Consider the following 21,071-nt stretch of genomic DNA (forward strand, 5'->3'; position numbering starts at 1 on the left):
AAAATTAGCTGGCGTGGTGGCGGGCGCCTGTAATCCCAGCTACTCGGAAGGCTGAGGTGGGAGAATGGCGTGAACCCAGGAGGTGGAGGTTGCAGTGAGCTAAGATGGTGCCATTGCACTCCAGCCTGGACGACAGAGCGGCGGGACTCCATCTTCAAAAAAAAAAAAAAAAAAAAGGATTTATTCTTTGAATGTCAACACATTTATTTTAGATAGAAACAGAAGAAGCAATTTGTATGATCTAGATCTGGGCTGGAGTAAATAACTTCTACTCATCAATTAAAAAGGATATAAAAGTCTGCCTCATTGAGTAGATTTAATTGCATTGTATTTTTGGCTTTATGCAGCTAGTCTTTTATGGCAGTAATTCATTCCACATCTTAATATGACACATTTATGCTATCTGGGCTGCTAGGTGTGGGGCCCAGCTTTTCACTTCTAAGGAACTACGGAAGTCGAGGTCCCAGTGAATCAAATTACCAATGTAATATTTTTTCCAAGTATTTTATCACCAGTTTTTATTTAAAAACTAGTTAATGTGAAAAACAAACTCATCCGTCTAAACCCAAATAATGGACTCAGAGACATGAAGAACAGAAGAGAGACTTTTAATGGTGGTCTTGCAAGATGGGGTGTCTGGTAGGCAGGCACACCTGGGACAGTTACAGCAGGTAATTTATCTCCTAGCACGCAAGTCCCTTCCCCAGTTCCTCATTGGTTGAGTATTATGGGGTTACAATCTTCCTGGACATCGCCTAAGTTTTATTATCCCTCTTATAAGGTTATACCTCATCCCCTTCCCCACTTAAGTTTCAATTTCCCAATAACGAAATTTTCTTCCCTTTTATGGGCTGACCCCTCCTCTACATCGTGTTTGCTTATCATGACTTTCTAGGTGCATGAGCCGTGCAGTTTGTCGTGTCCACAGGCTGGATACCAGTACTTAGATTTATCATGCCTCGAAAATGGACCATTTAAAATGTTTCCTCACAGTTAACAAATTAACTAAGATAATGGAATTATGGTATTCCAGGACAGTAATGGAGTACAAAATAGTGATTGCTTTCATGACTAAAGATCTCTGTGAAAAAAGCAATTCAATGTGACTCATCTAGTAGTTGAGTTACAGGACAGCTTTAAAGCAGGGGCAGCTATTCTGGTTCCTTCATCATTTATGTTCAGTGCTATCAGTGAGAACTACTATGACATGAGAATTCTTTTTACAATATACTTCAATATGTATGAACTTCAAAATTCTCTTAGACTGATTGTATACTTGAGTAATTTATCTTTTGTGACCTGGGCTAGAAAGTGAAATGTAGAGAGCATGCCAGAATAGGAAGAATATTAGAATTCCTAAGCCCAGCCTTCCATGGTGGTATGGCTCATTAGCTACCCAATTATGAGTTTCCATCAAAAATAAATGAAGCCAAGGCTGGGTGTGGTGGCTCACACCTGTTATGCTAGCATTTTGGGAGGCTGAGGTGGGTGGATCACTTGAGGTCAGGAGTTCGAGACCTGCCTGGCCAACATGGTGAAACCCCGTCTCTACTAAAAATACAAAAATTAGCTCGGCGCAGTGGCACATGCCTGTAGTCCCAGCTATTTGGGAGGCTGAGGCAGGAGAATCACTTGAAACCTGGAAGGCGAGGTTGCAGTGAGCCAAGATGGCGCCACTGCACTCCAGCCTGGGTGACAGAGTGAGACTTAGTCTAAAAAAAAAAAAAAAAAAGAATAAATGAAGCCCTGTGAGTACAGAGAACATAATTTATTTACCGTTCCCTCTCCAGTACCCAGCTAAGTGCCAGGCACACAGAGTGAGTCCTCAGTAAATGTTAGATGATTGAATAAATTGATGGAAACACGATTCATATCATAGAAACCTATGATTTCCCTTATGAACTCAAAATTACAATAGAAGCCAGTAATAAAATAGTTACAGATTTTTTTTATCATATAAACTTTTTTAGAAATGCAAAAATTATTGTCAGGGTTTTCAGTTACCTTTTTCTAAGCCAGTTTGCTTTTCTTCATTCTTTTTTTCTGGCCTCTGTTTGTTCTCTACTTGCCAATTTAGTCAAACTGCTATCTGCCTGTGTATTTTCAAGTACATGTTCTGATTTCAATTTTCAAGTGTTTGTCTGATTTGAAATATACTTAAATTTCTCTTGTAATCAAATGGAGTGTGTTTTGTAAAGATCTTCAGATTTGAATCTTAGAAATTAGAGATAAAGCTCTTTTTTCTCCCCATGAATCGAATTCTTCCAATTGAATGGAAAAACAACTTAAGTGTTATTATTATTATTTTTAGATGGAGTGTGGCTCTGTTGCCCAGGCTGGAGTGCAGTGGCACGATCTTGGTTCACTGTAAGCTCTGCCTCTCGGGTTCACACCATTCTCCTGCCTCAGCCTCCCAAGTAGCTGGGACTACAGGCGCCTGCCAGCATGCCCGGCTGATTTTTTTTGTATTTTTAGTAGAGACGGGGTTTCACCATGTTAGCCAGGATGGTCTCGATCTCCTGACCTCGTGATCTGCCTGCCTCGGCCTCCCAAGGTGCTGGGATTATAGGCGTGAGCCACCGTGCCCAAAAACAACCTAGGTATTATTAACCAACCTCAAAATCTACTTCTACTGATCAGTTAATAAAGATTTTGCCTTTGTGTTAATACTTATTTTTCTTTTAGAAAGCAGGTTAATCACCAGGAAACATTACGAAAGGAATCTGCTATGAAAGTAAAATATGACGGCATGAGAGGTCAGAACATCAATCCCATGTAATATAACTATAATTATTTTTCGGAAAGGAAATTAACATTGTTAAAAAGTATAGGCTATGACTTTTGGAACCATAATAGTAACCTGTATCTCTGAACTGCTTTATAATTGTTAAAGCACTTTTACGTGCATATTATCCTTCTTCAAATGCATAATAATTCATTAATTTAAATAGTGCAGACATTATTATTTTACATTGACGTGACTCTCAGAGAGGTGGACATGTTCATTATAGCCCAGCAAGTTAATGGTGAATAATCAACTGCAGCCTCATTTATTCTGGGTTTTAACTGAGTGCTTTTGCCACTCTAATGTGATGTAATATGCTTTTGTCATAGTAATAATAAGGGGATTACACCCCAGCATGAAGAAAAAGTATACAGATGAAAAAGTTACCAATAATTTATTGTTGTCAGACATTGTTATAGTACTTGGTGTGTGTTAATTAATGCTCATGTCAATTTTGTGAGGTAGGTACTTTTGTTATCTCTATTTTACATATGAGGAAAGTGAGGTATGGAAAAGTAACTTGCCCAAGGTTACATAGTAAGTATTGGAATCACTGACAAGAAGGAAATGTACCAAAATGTTATTAGTGATCGTCTGGATCATCATTATGAGTCAGTTTAATTCCTTACATCTATAATAGAGAATGTATCTCTGCTGTTTATGTAATTGGAAATAACAGTTTAAAAAGAAATTATAGCATCTTTGAAATTTAGATAAACAGTAATATGAGAAAACTTGTAGGTTGCATTTTAAAGAATAGCTGCTCCTTCCTGTATCTAAAGTAGAAATTGTGCTTGACTAAGAGGGAAAAAAAAGACACAAATCCACTATTTTCTATTAATACAATCTCCCGAAATGATAACCTCTCAGTATCATGTTAACAATTTTCTGGTTTTTTTTTTGATAAGGAAAGTAAGATGTTCTTTAGTTCATGGTTCAGCACAATAAAAGCACAACTCAGGAAACTGTCAAACCAGGTTTTATTTGGATACTTAAATGCTTTACGTCACAGCAAAACATCTCCAGGGAATGTGCACTTTCCTCTCTGTAAAGCATATCCTCAAAGGCAAAAATACATCAAGAATTATGTGCTCTGTTATGCTGTGTCTTACTGGTTGCTTAACTTTTCAACCCCTCCTTGCTTTTATTTCTGCCATTCCTGTGCCTTTAGAAAACCCATCAATCAACCCACTTTGGATTTGTTGAAAGTTGGTAAACATTTTGAGTTGTATTTATGATACTGTCTGGTGGATGCTCTAAGAGCTTTGTGAGAGCAGCCATTACAGACTAGATGCCCACGGCTTGAACATGGCTCAAAGTTTAGCCCAAACAGTGGCAGCCTGCAGAGTTTGTAATAATGTTGAATTAGTTGGAGATATCATCCAAAATTCATGACTTTTTTTGTTGTTGTTGTTGTTGTTGGAAAAAAAAAATTAGGCCGGGTGTGGTTGCTCGTGCCTGTAATCCCAGCACTTTGGGAGGCCGAGGTTGGCAGATCATCTGAGGTCAGGAGTTCGAGACCAGCCTGACCAACATGGAGAAACCCTGTCTTTACTATAAATACAAAAATTAGCCGGGCATGGTGGCATGTGCCTGTAGTCCCAGCTACTCAGGAGGCTGAGGCGGGAGAATCACTTGAACTCAGGAGGCGGAGATCGCAGTGAGCCAAGGTCATAGTGAGCCGAGATTGCACCACTGCACTCCAGCCTGGGCTACAGAGCGAGACATCGTCTCAAAAAAAAAAAAAAAAAAAATTTAGAGCACCTAGCAGCACAGTTGTTGCAATCCCCTTCACACATTTAGAGTCCTTGTCAGGCCCCTATCATCTTTTTTTAGATCCCTGATATTATTTATTTGATCCTCTTGAGGCATATTAGCCCACATAAAAAGCAAGCTAGAGAGGGGAGTGGCTGGGTCAAGGACCCACCATTAGTAAATGGTAGAGTGGAGCCCGCCTGCCATGGGAGCCTGTGTTCTTTCTTGTAACACGGCTGCTTGGCTTCCAGGTGGGGAGTGACACTGTTGCTCATGTCACAATGTTTTGTCAGAATCTTAGTCATATTAGGTGTAGGTGGCCTTTCAAGTTTCTTAGTCGCTTCTCATCCTTCTGAGAAGGGATATGCATATTTTCTTCATTTCTTTGGTTTTGAATAAATTAGTCTTTGAGGCTGAGGCAAAATACGTTGTTTTGAAAGAGGTCCTGGTTTTGAGAATATCATAGTTTAAGAATGAGAGTATTAGTCATGAGATCCCAGTAGATTGTCAGATGCTGAGTATACTTGGAGAGACTCAGCCATGTGATGGCTCCATGTGGTTAATGATGATTTTTGGGGAGTTTGTGTTTGCTTTTTGTAAGATGAACCATTTCAGTAGCTTTATAGGATATTACACCTGTCACCCCTTGAACTCTGTACAACTGTTTTCCTTTTCAAAATAGCAACAAAAATACATTAAACTTTTAAATGTATGTAATGGAGGTGAGAGACACTTGTTTATTTGAGAAGACCAGGTAATAGGCATGAAGAAAATTGCAAATTACAGGTTGGCTGTTCTGGCTCCCAGTGAGCAGTGTCCTACTTAAAAACAGTGGACAATGAGGTGTGTATGTTGGCTGGATTCCAGGGAGTTCCTGGTTGTTCAGTTACTTCTGGTGTCTGAGTACTCAGGTTTCTCTGCCTTGCGTCTCTCTGGATGTTGTTTCCTCGTAAGAGGGTCTGTAGTAGCCTTGACATAAAGACAGTTTGAGTGCTTTACGGCTGGTACTCTGGAGTAAACAGAAAGCTGATATATATTCAGAAAAGGGTTTATTGATAAAACGTACACGCTTTTTCATGCTGAGGATCTGTCACATATATTAGAGAAAAGTTTTCTGCCAGGTGCGGTGGCTCACACCTGTAATCCCAGCACTTTGGGAGGCCGCGGCGGGCAGATCACAAAGTCAGGAGATCAAGACCATCCTGGCCAACATGGTGAAACTCCGTCTCTACTAAAAATACAAAAAATTAGCTGGGCGTGGTGGTGGGCACCTGTAGTCCTAGCTACTCGGGAGGCTGAGGCAGGAGAATTGCTTGAACCCAGGATGCGGAGCTTGCAGTGAGCCGAGATCGCACCGCTGCACTCCAGCCTGGCAACAGAGCGAGACTCCGTCTCAAAAAGAAAAAAAATAAAAGCTTTCAAGTTTTGCTCTGTCTTTAGAAAAGTACTCTGAAAGTGTTCTTAAAATTTTCTCTCTCTGCAGAAAAACTCACTGGGTGATTAAAAATGATCTTGATACGTTGTTTTCAAATAGGTTTAAATCTTAAAATGAAGACAAACTTCATTTTCTTTTTGTTGTTGTTTTTTAAATCTTTTTTATTCTTTGCTTTCTTTTTTTTTTGTTATTTCGGTTTTTTTTGTGTGTGTTTTTCACTTATTTTATTTAAATAGAAAATAAGGTGTATTTTTTTTACAGAACAGTGGTCTGGTTCACCAAGAGCTTTTATGAGTTAATATTGTGATATGGATACTGAAAACTTAAAGCAAGAGTGGAGTACCCAGTCCTCGTTTCTGGACCAGGATACTGAAGATTATCAGTTATCCTTTGTGACAGTGGGCAAAGTACACATATTTTTCTTTCATCTTTCCTGAAACAGGCATTTTAGGAAGATGATTGTCAGGAAGAGGTTGTCTTTACCTGAGGCCTACGCTAGCGTAATTGGGGAAATCTACCTTGTGAAGTTTCTTTTTTTCAAACCTATAAATAGGAGAATGAAGACAATTATTGTTTGGTTATCCTCAGAGCCACAGGAATTTATTCATGTTTTAAATTTGTTGAATTTTCATTAGCTTCTTTCTCTTTTTTTCTGAAATTTCATCTTGGGGAAAATGATTAGTGGACTCTACCCTTTTGACCCGGAAGAAATGGAGTGTGTAGTAGCTACTCATTCAGACATGAGGAGATTCTGGCTTCATAAATATTAAATCCGTAAAAAGGAATTTCCATGCAGAATGTGTACAGAAAACTTTTTCCTCTACTTTCATACCACAACAAACACAAACGTAGAAGATTTTTGTGACCAAATGTGTGGGTTTTTTTTCTGCACGCACCAAGCAGCGGACACCAGCTGGGTGTCCTCTAATTGTTCCAGCACCGTCTACCTGGAGACAGTGTCAGAGCCCATAGATTAAGCGAGGCTCAGTCCCCAAGAGCCCTCAACCCCCCACCCCCAACATCAGTCCGTAAGTCTGGGCTGCTGGAACTTCTGACCAACCAGCTTCAATTTGAGGTGCCTATGAGCCCCCTTTGGGTTCAGTTAATTTGCTGGAGCAGCTCACAGAACTCAGGGAAACACTTACTTAATTTACTGGTTTATTGTAAAAGATATTGCAAAGGATACAGATGAAGAAATGCTATGATGAGGTATAGGGGAGGGGTGCGGAGCTTTCATGCCCTCTCTGGGTACCACCCTCCAGGAACCTCACATGTTCAGCTGTCCCGAAGCTCACTGAGCCCTGTCCTCTGGAGCTTTCCTTCCTCTGGAGTATAGGGTGGGATCTCTGATGGGAGGGTCCTAAGACCCACAGTCAGAGAGGCAGAGGCCCCTGAGAGTAGAAGGAGAGCAGGAAAAGATCAGAGGCCTGCCCCCGAGGCCCGACACACCCAACATTATAACAAAAGACTGGAACAAGGGCTGTGGGAGTTAGTAGCCAGGAACCCTGGATGAAAACCAATATGTATCATAACACTGCACATAGTAACCCAGTTATTTTTGGCCCGTGAGGTGTTTTTTTCTCTTTCCTGTTCTCCTGGCTTACAGATTCTCCGTCAGGCTATGGGGTTGGGATAGGAACAAAGAACTGTTCTCTTTCTAGTAAGGGCCAGTGATTCCTAGCAGGTGGGGTGTGGGAACTTCAGAACCAGATTGGAAAATCAGGTTGAAAGAATAATAGGTAGGGGTTTTGCTTAAATAGAGCTAAAATAGAAAACGTTATTCTCATAAACCCATCTCCCCTGCAATTTGATTTTTATTATGGTAAAATACTTATAAAATTTGCTATCTGAACCATTTTCGAGTATACAGTTCAGTGATACTAACTGCATTTATAATGTTGTGCAACCATTGCCACCATCTATCTCCATAACTCTTTTCATCTTGTAAAACTGAAACTCTGCTAGGCAAGGTGACTCATGCCTGTAATCCCAGCACTTTGGGAGGCCTAGGTGGGAGGATCGCTTGAGCCCAGGAGTTCAAGACCAACCTGGGCAACATGGAGAAACTCCCATCTTTACAAAAAACTTAAAATGTAGCGGGACACACACTTGTAGTTCTAGCTACTCAGGAGGCTGAGGTGGAAGGATTGCTTGAGCCAGGAGATCGAGGCTACAGTGAGCCAAGATTGCACCACTGTACTCCAGCCTGGGTGACACAGTGACACCCTATCAAAAAACAAACAAAAAACCCCCTAAACTGAAACTCTATGCCCATTAAACGTTAACTCACCATTTCCCCCTTCCCCTAGCTCTTAGAGAAACCACCATTTTATCATTAAATAGACGAAAGGCCTTATTCAGATGTAGTCAGTAGTGACAAACATATGTTTGCATGTTACATATAAGTATGAAGTAGTGAGACAAAAGAAATATACAGACACATGGCAAGAGGTAGTAAATCCGTAACTAGGAAGATAAAAAATAAGAATAAAAAATTAAAAGTTTTGAAGGAAGCTGTAAAGATAGACACATATCCAAAGAATATGCTTCAGATATGCATGTAGTGTCAGTCATATTCATACCCAGCCCTTATAGGCAGTTTCCATTTTAAGAACTCAAATTGAAGAACAACTCCTTTTTTTTTTTTTTTTTGAGACAGTGTCTTGCTATGTTGCCCAGGCTGGACTGCAGTGGTACAGTCATGGGTCACCGCAGCCTGTATCTCCTGGGCTCAGTCAGACCTCCTTCCTCAGCCTCCCAAGTAGCTGGGACTACAGGTGCCTGCCACCAAGCCCAGCTAATTTTTTAAATTTTAGATGGGGTTTCACCATGTTAGCCAGGCTGGCCTCAAACTCCTGACCTCAAGTGATCTACCTGCCTCTGCCTCCCAAAGTGCTGGGGTTATAGGCGTGAGCCACCGCACCCGGCCAGGAACTTCTTCAGTAAGTTTTTTGGCTTTGGTTTTATCATTTGATCAGTATTGTTCATTTAACTGTTTGCCAAAGCATTGAGAAGTTGTGATTAAAATTATTTAGCAGTGTAGACCTCTGAAAGCATTTAACTCCATTAAATATTACCCCCAAAATTCATAAGTTGTTTAAATATCTGCCTGATGTTTTAAAAGCAGTAGAATTTGAAAATTCCTCATTTCCTCAATTTTTTTTCTTCTGTGAACTAAATGAAAAATGTTAAAATTTCAATAAAATATAGACCATTTATTTAATTTCATAGAGAGCTACCCAGAAACTAGAAAATAGTTTTAAAAGGTCACGTGATTTTCTTTTATGCATTAAATGTCTTTGTCTATATATGATTATGATTAAGATTTTTAAAAAATTCCTTTGGAAAATGTTAAATGCTATATGTTAATTTGAGCATAAAGGAATGTCTTTTCTTTCTTGGGTGCAACATGTACATCTTAAGGTTTTAAAAAAAAATTCCACTAAGAAATCTTGAATCTATGGCTTTTTTCCTCTTTTATTATAAGGTCACCAGGAGACTTTTGTTTGTTTTTAATAACAGTAAGCACGAACAGGGATGACATCCTTGGCACTTGATCGTAGATTGCTTGAGACTAATCAAGGACTGGAAATTCTCTACTCCCAGCTGGGTGGCCTGGGGCTGTGGGATGATTGCATCTGTGCTGGTCTGGCCTCTGCTTGAGAAAGAAGTGGTTCTCCACGCTTGTTTGTAGGATGAGGGTGACAGTAACATTAGTCTTTTAGCTCTCCAAGTCATGTGGCAGTGCTGGTCAAGAACTTCTGACATTTCTCACGTGAAAAAAAAAAATGTTCTGCAATTTTTTTTGTTTCTTTTTTTCCTTCCAAACCAGTAAGTAGACCCCAATTACATTGTATATGCTTTTGATTACGGTGATATATGATCAAGTAAAAAAATCCTCTTTTTAATGTAGTCTCACTAGCCAGATAGTGGAATTTTCATTCTATAGTCTCTCCTTTAAGAAAAAAAATGCCAAGCAGTATCTTTTTTTTTTTTTTTTTCCCTCCCAGACAGTCTTGCTCTCTCAGGCTGGAGTGCAGTGGCGAGATCTCAACTCACTGCAACCTACATCTCCTGGGTTCAAGTTATTCTCATGCCTCAGCCTGCCGAGTAGCTGGGATTACAGGCGCCCACCACCACGCCCAGCTAATTTTTGTATTTTTAGTAGAGATGGGGTCTCACTGTGTTGGCCAGGCTGGACTCAAACTCCTGACCTCAAGTGATCCGCCAGCCTTGGCCTTGCGACGTGCTAGGATTATAAGCGTGAGCCACTGCGCCCAGCCCAAAGCAGTATCTTTATACAGTTATTTTTTTTTTTTAACATCACTTGCTGTTATACAGACACACATAGACTTAAAATTCTATACCTCTACCTAGAGGAAGCCACTTTTAAAAGTGTTTGTGCTTGCAAACATTTTCCCATCATAGAAGACTTTCCATGAAGGTATACATGTATCCCTAGAGCATTCTTTTTAATGATATACCAATAATTTATTTAACTCTTTGACTATTGACGTATATATAAAAACTTGCATTACTTCCAATTTTTTTTGCCCCTATAATTAATATAGCAGTAAAATTCCTTATACATGTACTTTTTTGGGTTTCTGTTGGACAGAGTCCTAGGAGTGGCATTGCAGGATAAAAAGTCCTTTAGGTCGGGTGTGGTGGCTCACGCCTATAATCCCAGCATTTTGGGAGGCCGAGGCAGGTGATCACATGAGGTCAGGAGTTTGAGAGCAGCCTGTCCAACATGGCGAAAGCCCATCTCTACTAGAAATAAAAAATTAGCTGGGTGTGGTGTCGTGCGCCTGAAGTCCCAGCTACTCTGGAGGCTGAGGCAGGAGAATTGCTTGAACCTGGGAGGCGGAGGTTGCAGTGAGCTGAGTGGTTGCAGTGAGCACCACAGCACTCCAGCTTGGGCAACATGTGAGACTCAAAAAAGTCCTTTAAAATTTTGATATATGTGGCTCAGTTGCCTTCTTAAAAGCTTGTAGAAATAGATATTTCCCCCAACAATATATGAAAACAACCATTTCCCTCTGTCCTTATCAACATGAGATAGGTGAGTCCTTTCCACTGCTTTGGCAGTCTGATGGTATCTCATTGCTCTAATTTGCATTCCTCTAATAAAAAAGGGGATTGCATTTTTTTGTCATACATTTATTGGTCATTTGTTTATCTTTTATGATTTCCCTTTCAACTTCTTTGGTTTTCTTTTGAGTTATTTTTCTTATTTTTGGAGTCTCTATATATTTAATGATAGTTCTTTGTTACATGTGTTACAGATATTGTCTCCTAGTCTATCATTTATATTTTGTTTGCATCATCTTTTGTGAAACAAGAATTTTGTATTTTAGGTAGTCAGATTTGTCATTTTTTTCCCCTTCATACCATTTGGATTTTGTGTTTTATTTTAGAGAAGTCTTTTCCATTCCAAGATTATAAAAAGCTGCTCCCTTATTTCCTCTTAATTCTTTTTTAGCTTAAAACATGTTTAGCTGTTTAATCTTTTTGGAGTTATTTATACACAAAGTGTGAGACCATAACCTTTTATTCCCATGTGAATATCAAATTATTCCAACATCATTTACTGAGTAGTGTGTGGCTTTTATCATTAATTTCAAATTCTTCTTAAGAAAATTATGTTCTTAATTTGCACATATATATAGCTACATCGGTTTGTTTACTCCCTACCATTGTGTTGATTTATTTATTCCTATACAGTCATTATACTGTTTTGATATCTGATAGGGAAAATCCTTCCTTAATTTTTTTTTCCAAAAAATTTTAACCTTAAGCATTTATTTACTTTTGTGGAAAAACTTCTGTTATTTGTTAAGCCTTATCTTAATGCTTGTTTAGATGGCATTTCATACCTTTGATTTTGTTTTTATATGTGATTTGTTCATTCAGTAATGTGCTTTGTATTTTTTTCCTTTCATTTCAGAGTCCTGTGTATGGAAACTCACATGAGTCAGCTCAGTCTAGAAGGGCAGTAATTTCTCATAATATGGATAAAGCTCTGAAGGAAGGTAAGGATTAAATGAGAGTATATAATTACCATGTAAAGCAATTCATTACGTTCTAAGAGGAAAATAATAATCTCCAGCAAATTTATTCTTCTTATCTGCATGTAGCGTTAGGAATTTTTTCTTCATGAGTTTGTATTTGATGACTAAATACATCCATGTTTTGTTTGCATGTAAGGGATTTACACGTTTGTTGAGTAGGAGTTTCCAGATCATGTGAAACTAGTCAGCCATGTAGAGCTAGTTCCATCATATGAAGCACAGATCTGTTCTCTCTTTTCTAAAATGGGTTTTAGGAATTTTTTTTTTTCTTCTAGCTATAACCTAGAGAAGGTATGTTGGGATAAATAGACTCAGGCTCACTCATAGATAAGCCAGTTAAACCCAACTAAGTGATAGTAGTCTTTCAGAGGAATGAACGTACAATGAAGCTTGTTTTGAAGAAGGCAGAAGCGGCATGGTGGAAGGTAAAATATGGCTCTGTCTGGAAGTGGGAATAAATAAGTGTGCTTTTAAATATTAAAATTTTAAAAGATAATATATTTTGAAGATCAAATTAAGGTTTAAGAAAGATTTTAAATATCAAATTTCTAAAAACATTGAGTTTCAGTTAATTTTCAGAAAAAAGTCATGAGTTTTTCAGGTGAATACATGATGTTAGACATGAAGTTAAGAGAGCTGAATAAGTGATATGTACATATATGTGTTTTATTCATCATAGTTCACAAAAATCACAACATCAAAATCTGAAAATGAGAGTACTGTATCAGTGCAGAAACAGTTTGAAATTGTGTGGATTCACAGAATTTTAGACCTTTGGGGACATAATTAAATTTAAAAAAATACTTCTATTAGTAGTTAAAGTATGACTTATAAAACTTACTGGATTTAAAATTTGGCACTTATTCATAATCTTTAAAGTATGACTTATAAAACTTACTGGATTTAAAATTTGGCAATTATTCATAATCTCATACTCATGATTTTAGAGTACAGGATTGGCTGGGTGTGGTGGCTCATGCCTGTAATCCTAGCATTTTGGGAGACCGAGGTGGGTGAATTGCTTGAGCCCAGGAGTCCAGCCTGGGCAACATGGTGAAACTCTGTCTCTGCAAAAAATACAAAAATTAACTGGGAGTGGTGGCACATGCCTGTAGTCCTAGCTTCTTGGGAGGCTGAAGTGGGAGGATTGCTTGAGCCTGAGAGGCAGAGATTTGCAGTGAGCCTAGATTGCACCACTGTACTCCAGCCTGGGCAACACAATGAGACCCTGTCTCAAAAAAAATGTACAGGATTTATTCTTAATTGCTTTTATTGAGGTAAAATTTACATACTTTGAAATGTACAAATCTTAATTATACAATTCAGTAATTTTCATAAATGTGCATAACTGTATAACCATCTCATTCAAAATAGAGAACATTTCCATCATTCTAGAAAATCTGCCTCATGCTCCCCTTTGATCAACACCTACCCTTCGTGGTATCACTTCATTTTGCCTCTTCTAAAACTTTATGGAAATGGAACCATACGGTGTGTATTCTTTTATGCCTGGCTTCTTTCACTCAGCATAATGTTTTTGAGATTCATCCATATTGTGTACATCAGTTTATTCTTTGTTACTTTTGGGTGGGTGGTATTCCATTACACTGATACAGCTATCACAATATGTTCACCGTTTCTCCTGTTGGACATTTGGGTTATTTCTAAGTTTTGGAAAGTTAGTCAATACAGTTGCTATCAACAAATATTTCAGTGGACATATGTTTTTATTTCTCTTGGATAAATAGGAGTAGAATTGCTGAGCCATAGGATAGTTGTATGTTTAACTTTATAATAAATTACCAAACAGTATTCCAAAATGATTGTATCTTTTTAGACTCTCACCAACAATTTATGAGAGTTCCGGTGGTTTCATATTACCACCAACATTTGCTGTTGTTTTTCTCCTCTTTTAGCCATTCTGATGGGTGTATCTTATTGTGGCCTTAAATTACCTATCCCTGCTGACTATGATATTAAACACCTTTTCATGTGTTATTGACAATTTTCACATTTTTATTTGTGATGTGTCTATGCAAGTCTTTCTTTTTTAAACTTATAATTTATTTATAGTTTTTAAAATATCTGGATTCATGTCTTTTGTTAGATATAGATATGAAAAATTTTTCTCCTAGTTTGTGAGTTGCCTCTTGTTTTCTTAATGCTATCTTTGAGTGGATGTTTTCAAGTTTGATAAAGTCCAATTTACCAATCTTTTTTTCCTCTCTGTTCTTTAGATAGATAGGATGATGATGATTTTTTTCAAGTTCACCAATTTTTTTTTCTGTCTCATCTCCAATCTGTAGTTAAGTGCATCCAGTGAAGCTTTTATTGCACACTTCGTGCTTTTCATGTGTAGAATTTCCATTTGGTTCTTTTTTCTGGTTGTTTCTGCAATTTTTGCTTCTCTGCTGAGATTCTCTCGTCTGTCAATTATTATGACATTTTTATTTTTAATTTCTTGAACATATTTTATAGTAGCTGCTTTAAAGTTCTTTTATGCTAATTCCAACATCCGGGCTATCTTGATGTTGGTTTCTGTTAATGGCTTTTTCTCTTGACTAGATGTCACTTTTTGGGGGTTTCTTCTGATGTGCAGTTGTTTTTGATTGTATACTGGACAATGTGGATGCTGCTTTTTAGACATTCTAGATTCTGTTATCTTCCTCTGAAGAGGTTTTTAGTATGCAGTTTAATTAATGGCTGATCACCTTGAAGATACTTGGTTTTATACATTTTCTTAGGATGGATGTGTTTGGATTTTGTCCTTAATCTAAAGTGTATCCCTCAGTCCGGGGACATAGACTTAACTCCTCTGGTTCGTGGCCTTCCCACAATTGCAATGAAAAGCCCGACACCATTAGTGGAATTCTAGCTCCAGACTCTGTCTCCCTGGTGGATGGTAGTTGGAGTATCTGCTCAGCTCTTTGAGTCTTCCAGCTGTTGCTTTCCACTGGTCTCCTGTAGTCTTACCCCTATACATGTGTAGTTCACAGTTGGCAATGAATTTGAGAATCTGTACCCAGATTTCATGGCATTTATTTCTTGCCTTTATTTTCAGCAGCCCTCACAACTCTTAAATCTGTTTTCTGATATATTAAAAAAAAACACACACAAAAGACATTCTCTTCCAGTTTACTGCCTGTACCTCTAAGACTGCAGTTGCCTTTAGGGAAAAGCTGTGTGTAAACGTGGATCTTACCTAGTGCCATCCCTTTCTTTCAATAATAGATTCCCTTCTAATTGCTAAGTTTGGTTGCTCTCAGTGCTTTTAAATGCAGATGGTTCCTGATTTATGATGGTTCAGTTTATGGTTTTTTTTAGTTTTGTGGGGAGGAATGGGGGTGTTATTAGGAGGCAACTCCATCATAAGCTGAGGAACATCTGTAGTTTTTTAATATTTTTTTCCAGATTTCCAAATTATTTTCTATAGGAAGGTTAGTCTGATATAAGCTATTCTACCATCCCTGGAATTAGAACTCTGTCCTTAAGATTAAAAAAATTTTAATTGTGTTAAAATAGACATAACATAAAATTTATCATATAACCATTTTAAGTATATAGTTCAATAATATTTTGTTTGTGTGTGTGTGTGTGTGTGTGTGTGTGTGTGAGAGAGAGAGAGACAGAGTCTTGCTCTGTCGCCTAGGCTAGAGTGCAGTGGCATGATCTTGGCTCACTGCAATCTGCGCCTCCTGGGTTCAAGCAGTTCTTGTGCCTCAGCCTCCCAAGTAGCTGAGATTACAGGCACACACCACCATGCCCAGCTAATTTTTGTGTTTTTAGTAGAGACGGTGTTTCACCGTGTTGGTCTCGAACTCCTGACCTGAAGTAATGCGCTTGCCTCGGCCTCCCAAAGTGCTGGGATTATAGGCGTGAGCCCCCGCACCCGGCCTTAGTTCAGTAATGTTAAGTACATCCACATTATTGTGCAACCAATCTCTAGAACTGTTTCATCTTGCAAAACTGAAACTCTTTACTTATTAAATGACAACCCCTTTCTCTTCCTCCAGCCCCTGGTAACCACTTTTCTACTTTTTGTCCCTATGAATTTGACTACTCTAAGTATCTTACCTAAGTGAAATCATATAGTATTTGTCTTTTTGTGTTTGGCTTATTTTACTTAATGTCCTCAGGTTTCATCCATGTTGTAGCATGTGACAGGATTTCCTTCCGTTTTCAGGCTGAATGATATTCCATTGTGTGTATGTGTGTGTGTGTGTGTGTGTGTATGTGCCATATTTTGTTTATCCATTCACTCATCAGTGGACACTTGGGTTGCCTTCCACCTTCTGGCTATTGTAAATGATGCTGCTATGAACATGAGTGTCTCTTTAATTTTTGAAGACTTAGAAATTTCTCTGTACTTAGACGTGACCTTTATTTTAGACCAGTTTGTTTCAGAAGTACTTGTGGGGAAAAAAAAGACAGGATAAGGCTTGAGGCTTACTTGGCAAAAACATTATCCTCAAGCTAATTTCTATTCAGTGATTTCTTCTGAAAGGAAAATGTTTTCCAAAGCCTTTGGGTAAGCGTTTCAGTTGATTATACTTTGCTTTTTTTTTTTTTTTTTTCACCACATTCTTAATGTTCACAATTTTTTTTTACTGTCCTTTGCTTTAAAGTGGTTTTCAGGGAAAAGCTGCTGAAGTTCAGCATTATATAATCTTAACAAAAGGAGAGCTAGTAGCTGCTATAAAGTTAGTTGTTGGGAGTAAAATTCATGCATTTGGCAGTAGTTCTTCAACAGCAACAACAACAAGAAACAAAACTAGAATCACCTTCCAAGAAAAATTTGACCAGTTAATTTTATGGAGAATTAGAATCTAGAAATGTATATTGAAAAGGCTAAGAGGTTTCATCAGCATGTAGAAAATCTTTTTAGTGGTTATAATTTGCATCTCTGGAGTGGTTTGATTTACATTTCTAAACCTGGCACCAATATATTTAATTGGAATTCAGAATGTTATTAACTAGCTATAATAGATTTAATACTAATCAAATTGAGGGTCTCTGTACATTTGCAAAACATTAAACAATATACTTGTTAAGGCTGTAGTAATTTTAGTTCAGTTATACTAAATGCTTATGAAATATTTATCTAAAAATCTCCTCCTTGGAAGCTAATTTAAACTAGAGAACATTATGGTACCATTTTATCTTTATATATCTATTTTATTGCTTTTAGAGTGTGTAATTTAAAAACATTTAAAGAGTTAAGTACCATATAAGGCGTGTGTGTGTGTGTGCATGTATACGTGTTCTACATGTTTCTGTGTAGATATTTTTGTCACTAAATTTTTGCTTGTGTTGTAGCTCAATGTAAGTTAGGATTTAAGTCTTTACAGACTGAATTACAAAGAAGAAAGAAGTAATAGTCAAAAATGCAGAGCAAAATAATATACTCCAGCTTTCTGTGGAACAATAAGAAATGCTAAAGCTACAAATGCTGGAAGTTAAATGGCACACTTGAGGAAAGTGATCAAAGCATATGACTGCTCTGTTTTGTTAGCCAGTTTAAAATGTAAAACTATATTTTAGGGGTTCAGATCTAATATGAATGAACTCTTCTTTTTGAGAAGTCAAAAGTTACTCTTCTGTACCAGATAGCTTCAGAAGTTTCTCCAAAAGCTACATTTACCAGAAAACTGACAGAAGATAGGGAAAAAAAGACTTCTAAAAATCTTTTTGACTTACTATTAAATCTCAATAGATCTATTGCCTAATTTTCACTAGCCTACCCTAAACTATCTCTAATGTGGACCAGATAATTTAATTGTATAATTATTGAGTACATGCTGTTTGTTCAGTGGCGTGTTCAATGTTAAATTGAAAGTTCTTGAATTGAAAATATAATTCTTTTTCAAGAACTTGGGGATGCTGACCTCAGACTGTTATAAAAGACCCTGCCTGTCACACAGAAAACTCCGAAAAACAACAAAACCCCAGACGCTGCACACAAAAAAACCCACTGTCTGAATATCTTAGAATTAAATACTGTTACTCTCATTTTTTGCAATTAATGTTACATGTACATTTCAGACTTTTTTCTTTTTTTCTTTTTTTTTTGAGACTGAGTCTTACTCTGTTGCCCAGGCTGGAGTGCAGTGGCATGATCTCAGCTCACTGTAACCTCCGCCTCCCGGGTTCAAGCGATTCTCGTGCCTCAGCCTCCCGAGTAGCTTGGGACTACAGGCATGAGCTACCACGCCCGGCTAATTTTTGTATTTTTAGTAGAGATGGGGTTTCACCATGTTGGCCAGGCTTTTCTTGAATTCCTGAGCTCAGGTGATCCACCCGCCTTGGCCTCCCAAAGTGCTGGGATTACAGGCGTGAGCCACCATGCCCAGCCTACATATACATTTCAAAGTGAGCACATTTCAGCTAGTTTTGATTGGCTCTTAATGCTTTTCTGAATTTCAGTGGTAAATATGCCTATAAGTAATTGTTATACACAGGGTCATAACTTGAAAACAATCATGACAGCAGAAGATACTGCAAGGTCATTGTCAAAGTATAACAGAAGTTTTATGGAGAACAGAACTTTTATATAGAACTTTTAACAGCTTTGGAACAGGTCCTAGATAAGGCAAACCTTATGTGGTAGTCTTTTTTCCAAGCCCGCCGTATGGCTGTTCCAGATGTCTGGCTGTCTGGGAATTAGATGGTGGCACGGAGGAAGCAAGGCTCGCGTGGCTTCTTCCACCCTTTAGAAAGTTCAGCTCATCGAGTTCTAGTTCATGCTCTTCTCCCAGTGACATGCAATATGTATACTTTTTTTGTTGTTGTTGGATAAAAAATAGCTCTATCAATCACATAAACTAATAACCCCAAATCTTTCCAGAAGATAACTTTCCATTGCATTTTAAAACTTTACAAACCATAAAAGACCATCTAAATGAACAATAGAATTGTTGCTGTTGTTATCATTGTCATTAGACAAGTTTCTGGTTGAATGAGGACTGTCTCTTTGTTCTAAGAGACCCAGGCAGTGGACTTTTATGACCCATGGGGCCCTACCTCATGGGCGGGACATGTATCTCTGAATTGTATTTCTAAATTGCTCAGGGGAAAAGGCAAGGGTGGAAAAAATGGCCCTCTTGAAGCTCTCTTTCTTATACTGTTTACTTAGCTCATTCCTTGTTCTGAAAATTTGTGGGTAGCGATTACCTAACATCCTGTTGTCTAGACTAATGCGGGAGCCTTTTAACTTGTGTCCTCATCTATAGTTTTTCTCTACTTTGTTACCCTAAATCCTGTTTTCAGGTTCACCTAACTAAAACTGAAGTTCCAATCATGTTACTTCATTCTCTCTCATCTCCAGTGGCCTCCTTTTTACCTACTCACTTCTTTGAGAGCAGTTCTGAGACTACATGTACTTGAATGATAATAGCACCTGAATTTGTTTTGGGTGTTACCATGCCTTTAGAAGAAAGATTTTTTTGCCCGGTAGTGAGGATAAGTGTTCTTTCATTTCTCATTGTGATTAATTGTATTGTTTCTGTGTATTTCTTTTTTTTCTTTAGTTGGCGTCTTGATCTTGAATGTTTATTTCTTAATAAAAGCCATGAAATAATTTTATGGTTACGAATTTCTCTGTCTCCTTAAATTGACCCGTAGGGTATGTTTTAAAGTATTTTGTTGATATGTGTACTTGTGTAAATTAGTTTATATGGTTATATAATGTATATTTGGAATCATGGCTTTGTTTCCTTTTTTCTTTTTTTGAGACAGAGTCTCCCTCTGTCGCCCAGGCTGGAGTGCAGTGGCACAATCTCGGCTCACTGCAACCTACGCCTCCTGGGTTCAAGTGATTCTCCTGCCTCAGCCTCTGGAGTACCTGGGAATACAGGCGCCTGCCACCACGCACGGCTAATTTTTGTATTTTTAGTAAAGACAGGGTTTTACCATGTTGGCCAGTGTGGTCTGGAACTCCTGACCTCAGGTGATCTGCCTGCCTCAGCCTCCCAAAGTGCTGTGATTACAGATGTAAGCCACCACGCCCAGCCTGTACTTTTTATGTTTAAGTTGTGTATAGTTTTTTGATACTTAGCTTGAAGAGAGGTGTCGTCGCTGGGATTACAAGCATGAGCCACCGCGCCTGGCCTCACTCATTGGTTCTGTTTGTGTCTTGTACAGCAGTTTTACAAAGTACAACCTTTTACATATATTTTTTCATGTAAATGTGTTTTAAACAAACTGGATATCCAGTGGACGAGGATGCTATTTGAGGTTTTGCCTTTTACTCATGCAGCTTATCTTGTTCACCTATGTGCTGAGTAGAAAGAGTGACTGGCAGGTAGGAGACTTGACTTTGCGACCTCTTTGAGCAAGTTACTTCACTTCTTTGAGCCTCAATTGTCTGAAGGGATGAAACTCATTACATAGGAACCGTGGTCTATTTGTTTGTTGCCAATAAATGAGATTATAGGATCAACCCATTCCTGTTTTTGCAGTGTCATCTGGGTCAGAAACCATTTCCGCTGTTTTTCCTTTATGGAATAGTACGATTAGGGATGAGATGTAGCTACTTTTTGCAAAACCTAGAAAACATAACAGCCATATGTTCAAATTAATATCTGAAAATGAGCAGAAAATGACTGAGAGTTTCATATGCCTTGTTTTCTGGTTTTGCTTTTGTTTTACCTTCCTTTTGTGTCCAGTGCTTAGTGATACGGATATTGATTCCACCTTACATACTAGAAGCCCTCTATAAATTTTATTTGCTGAGTAGTAAAAGATTGAGGTAGCATCTTTTTTTCTGTCTTTGGCAATTAATTGTTCTCAGCTGGAAGGCACAGATATCTTATCCCTACAACTGAGGCTGCTGGAATCACTCTGAAAATTTATCTAAACCTTTGTATCATTGTTTGTGAACAAAAATCTTAATGCTGTTGCATGTTTTTGCGTTATGAGATTTAAAATGCTGTTTTATAAATTGCTATAAAGCTGAATTGCAAAAATACTGGAAATGTGAAAAAACATTGAATGTACTTCCATGGTTGATATTTCCACCATGAAA

The 21,071-nt window shown here is 38.0% G+C and overlaps 1 protein-coding gene across 7 annotated transcripts in view; it reads left to right on the top strand.

The window, feature by feature from the left end:
• The window catches only part of SNX25 (sorting nexin 25), a 150,044-nt gene that overhangs the window by 20,570 nt on the left and 108,403 nt on the right, over nt 1-21,071 (top strand). For 6 of the 7 annotated variants that reach the window (XM_054554793.2, XM_024245805.3, XM_054554796.2 and 3 more), the window contains exon 2: nt 11,926-12,010. In XM_054554793.2, coding sequence (XP_054410768.1) covers nt 11,926-12,010 — 85 coding nt within the window. Of the gene's footprint in view, nt 1-2,735; nt 2,757-11,925; nt 12,011-21,071 lie in introns of those variants that run through there. The other variant, XM_024245804.3, reaches the window with a different exon arrangement.

This window comes from Pongo abelii, chromosome 3 (genome assembly GCF_028885655.2).
Source record: "Pongo abelii isolate AG06213 chromosome 3, NHGRI_mPonAbe1-v2.0_pri, whole genome shotgun sequence".
NCBI lineage: Eukaryota > Metazoa > Chordata > Mammalia > Primates > Hominidae > Pongo > Pongo abelii.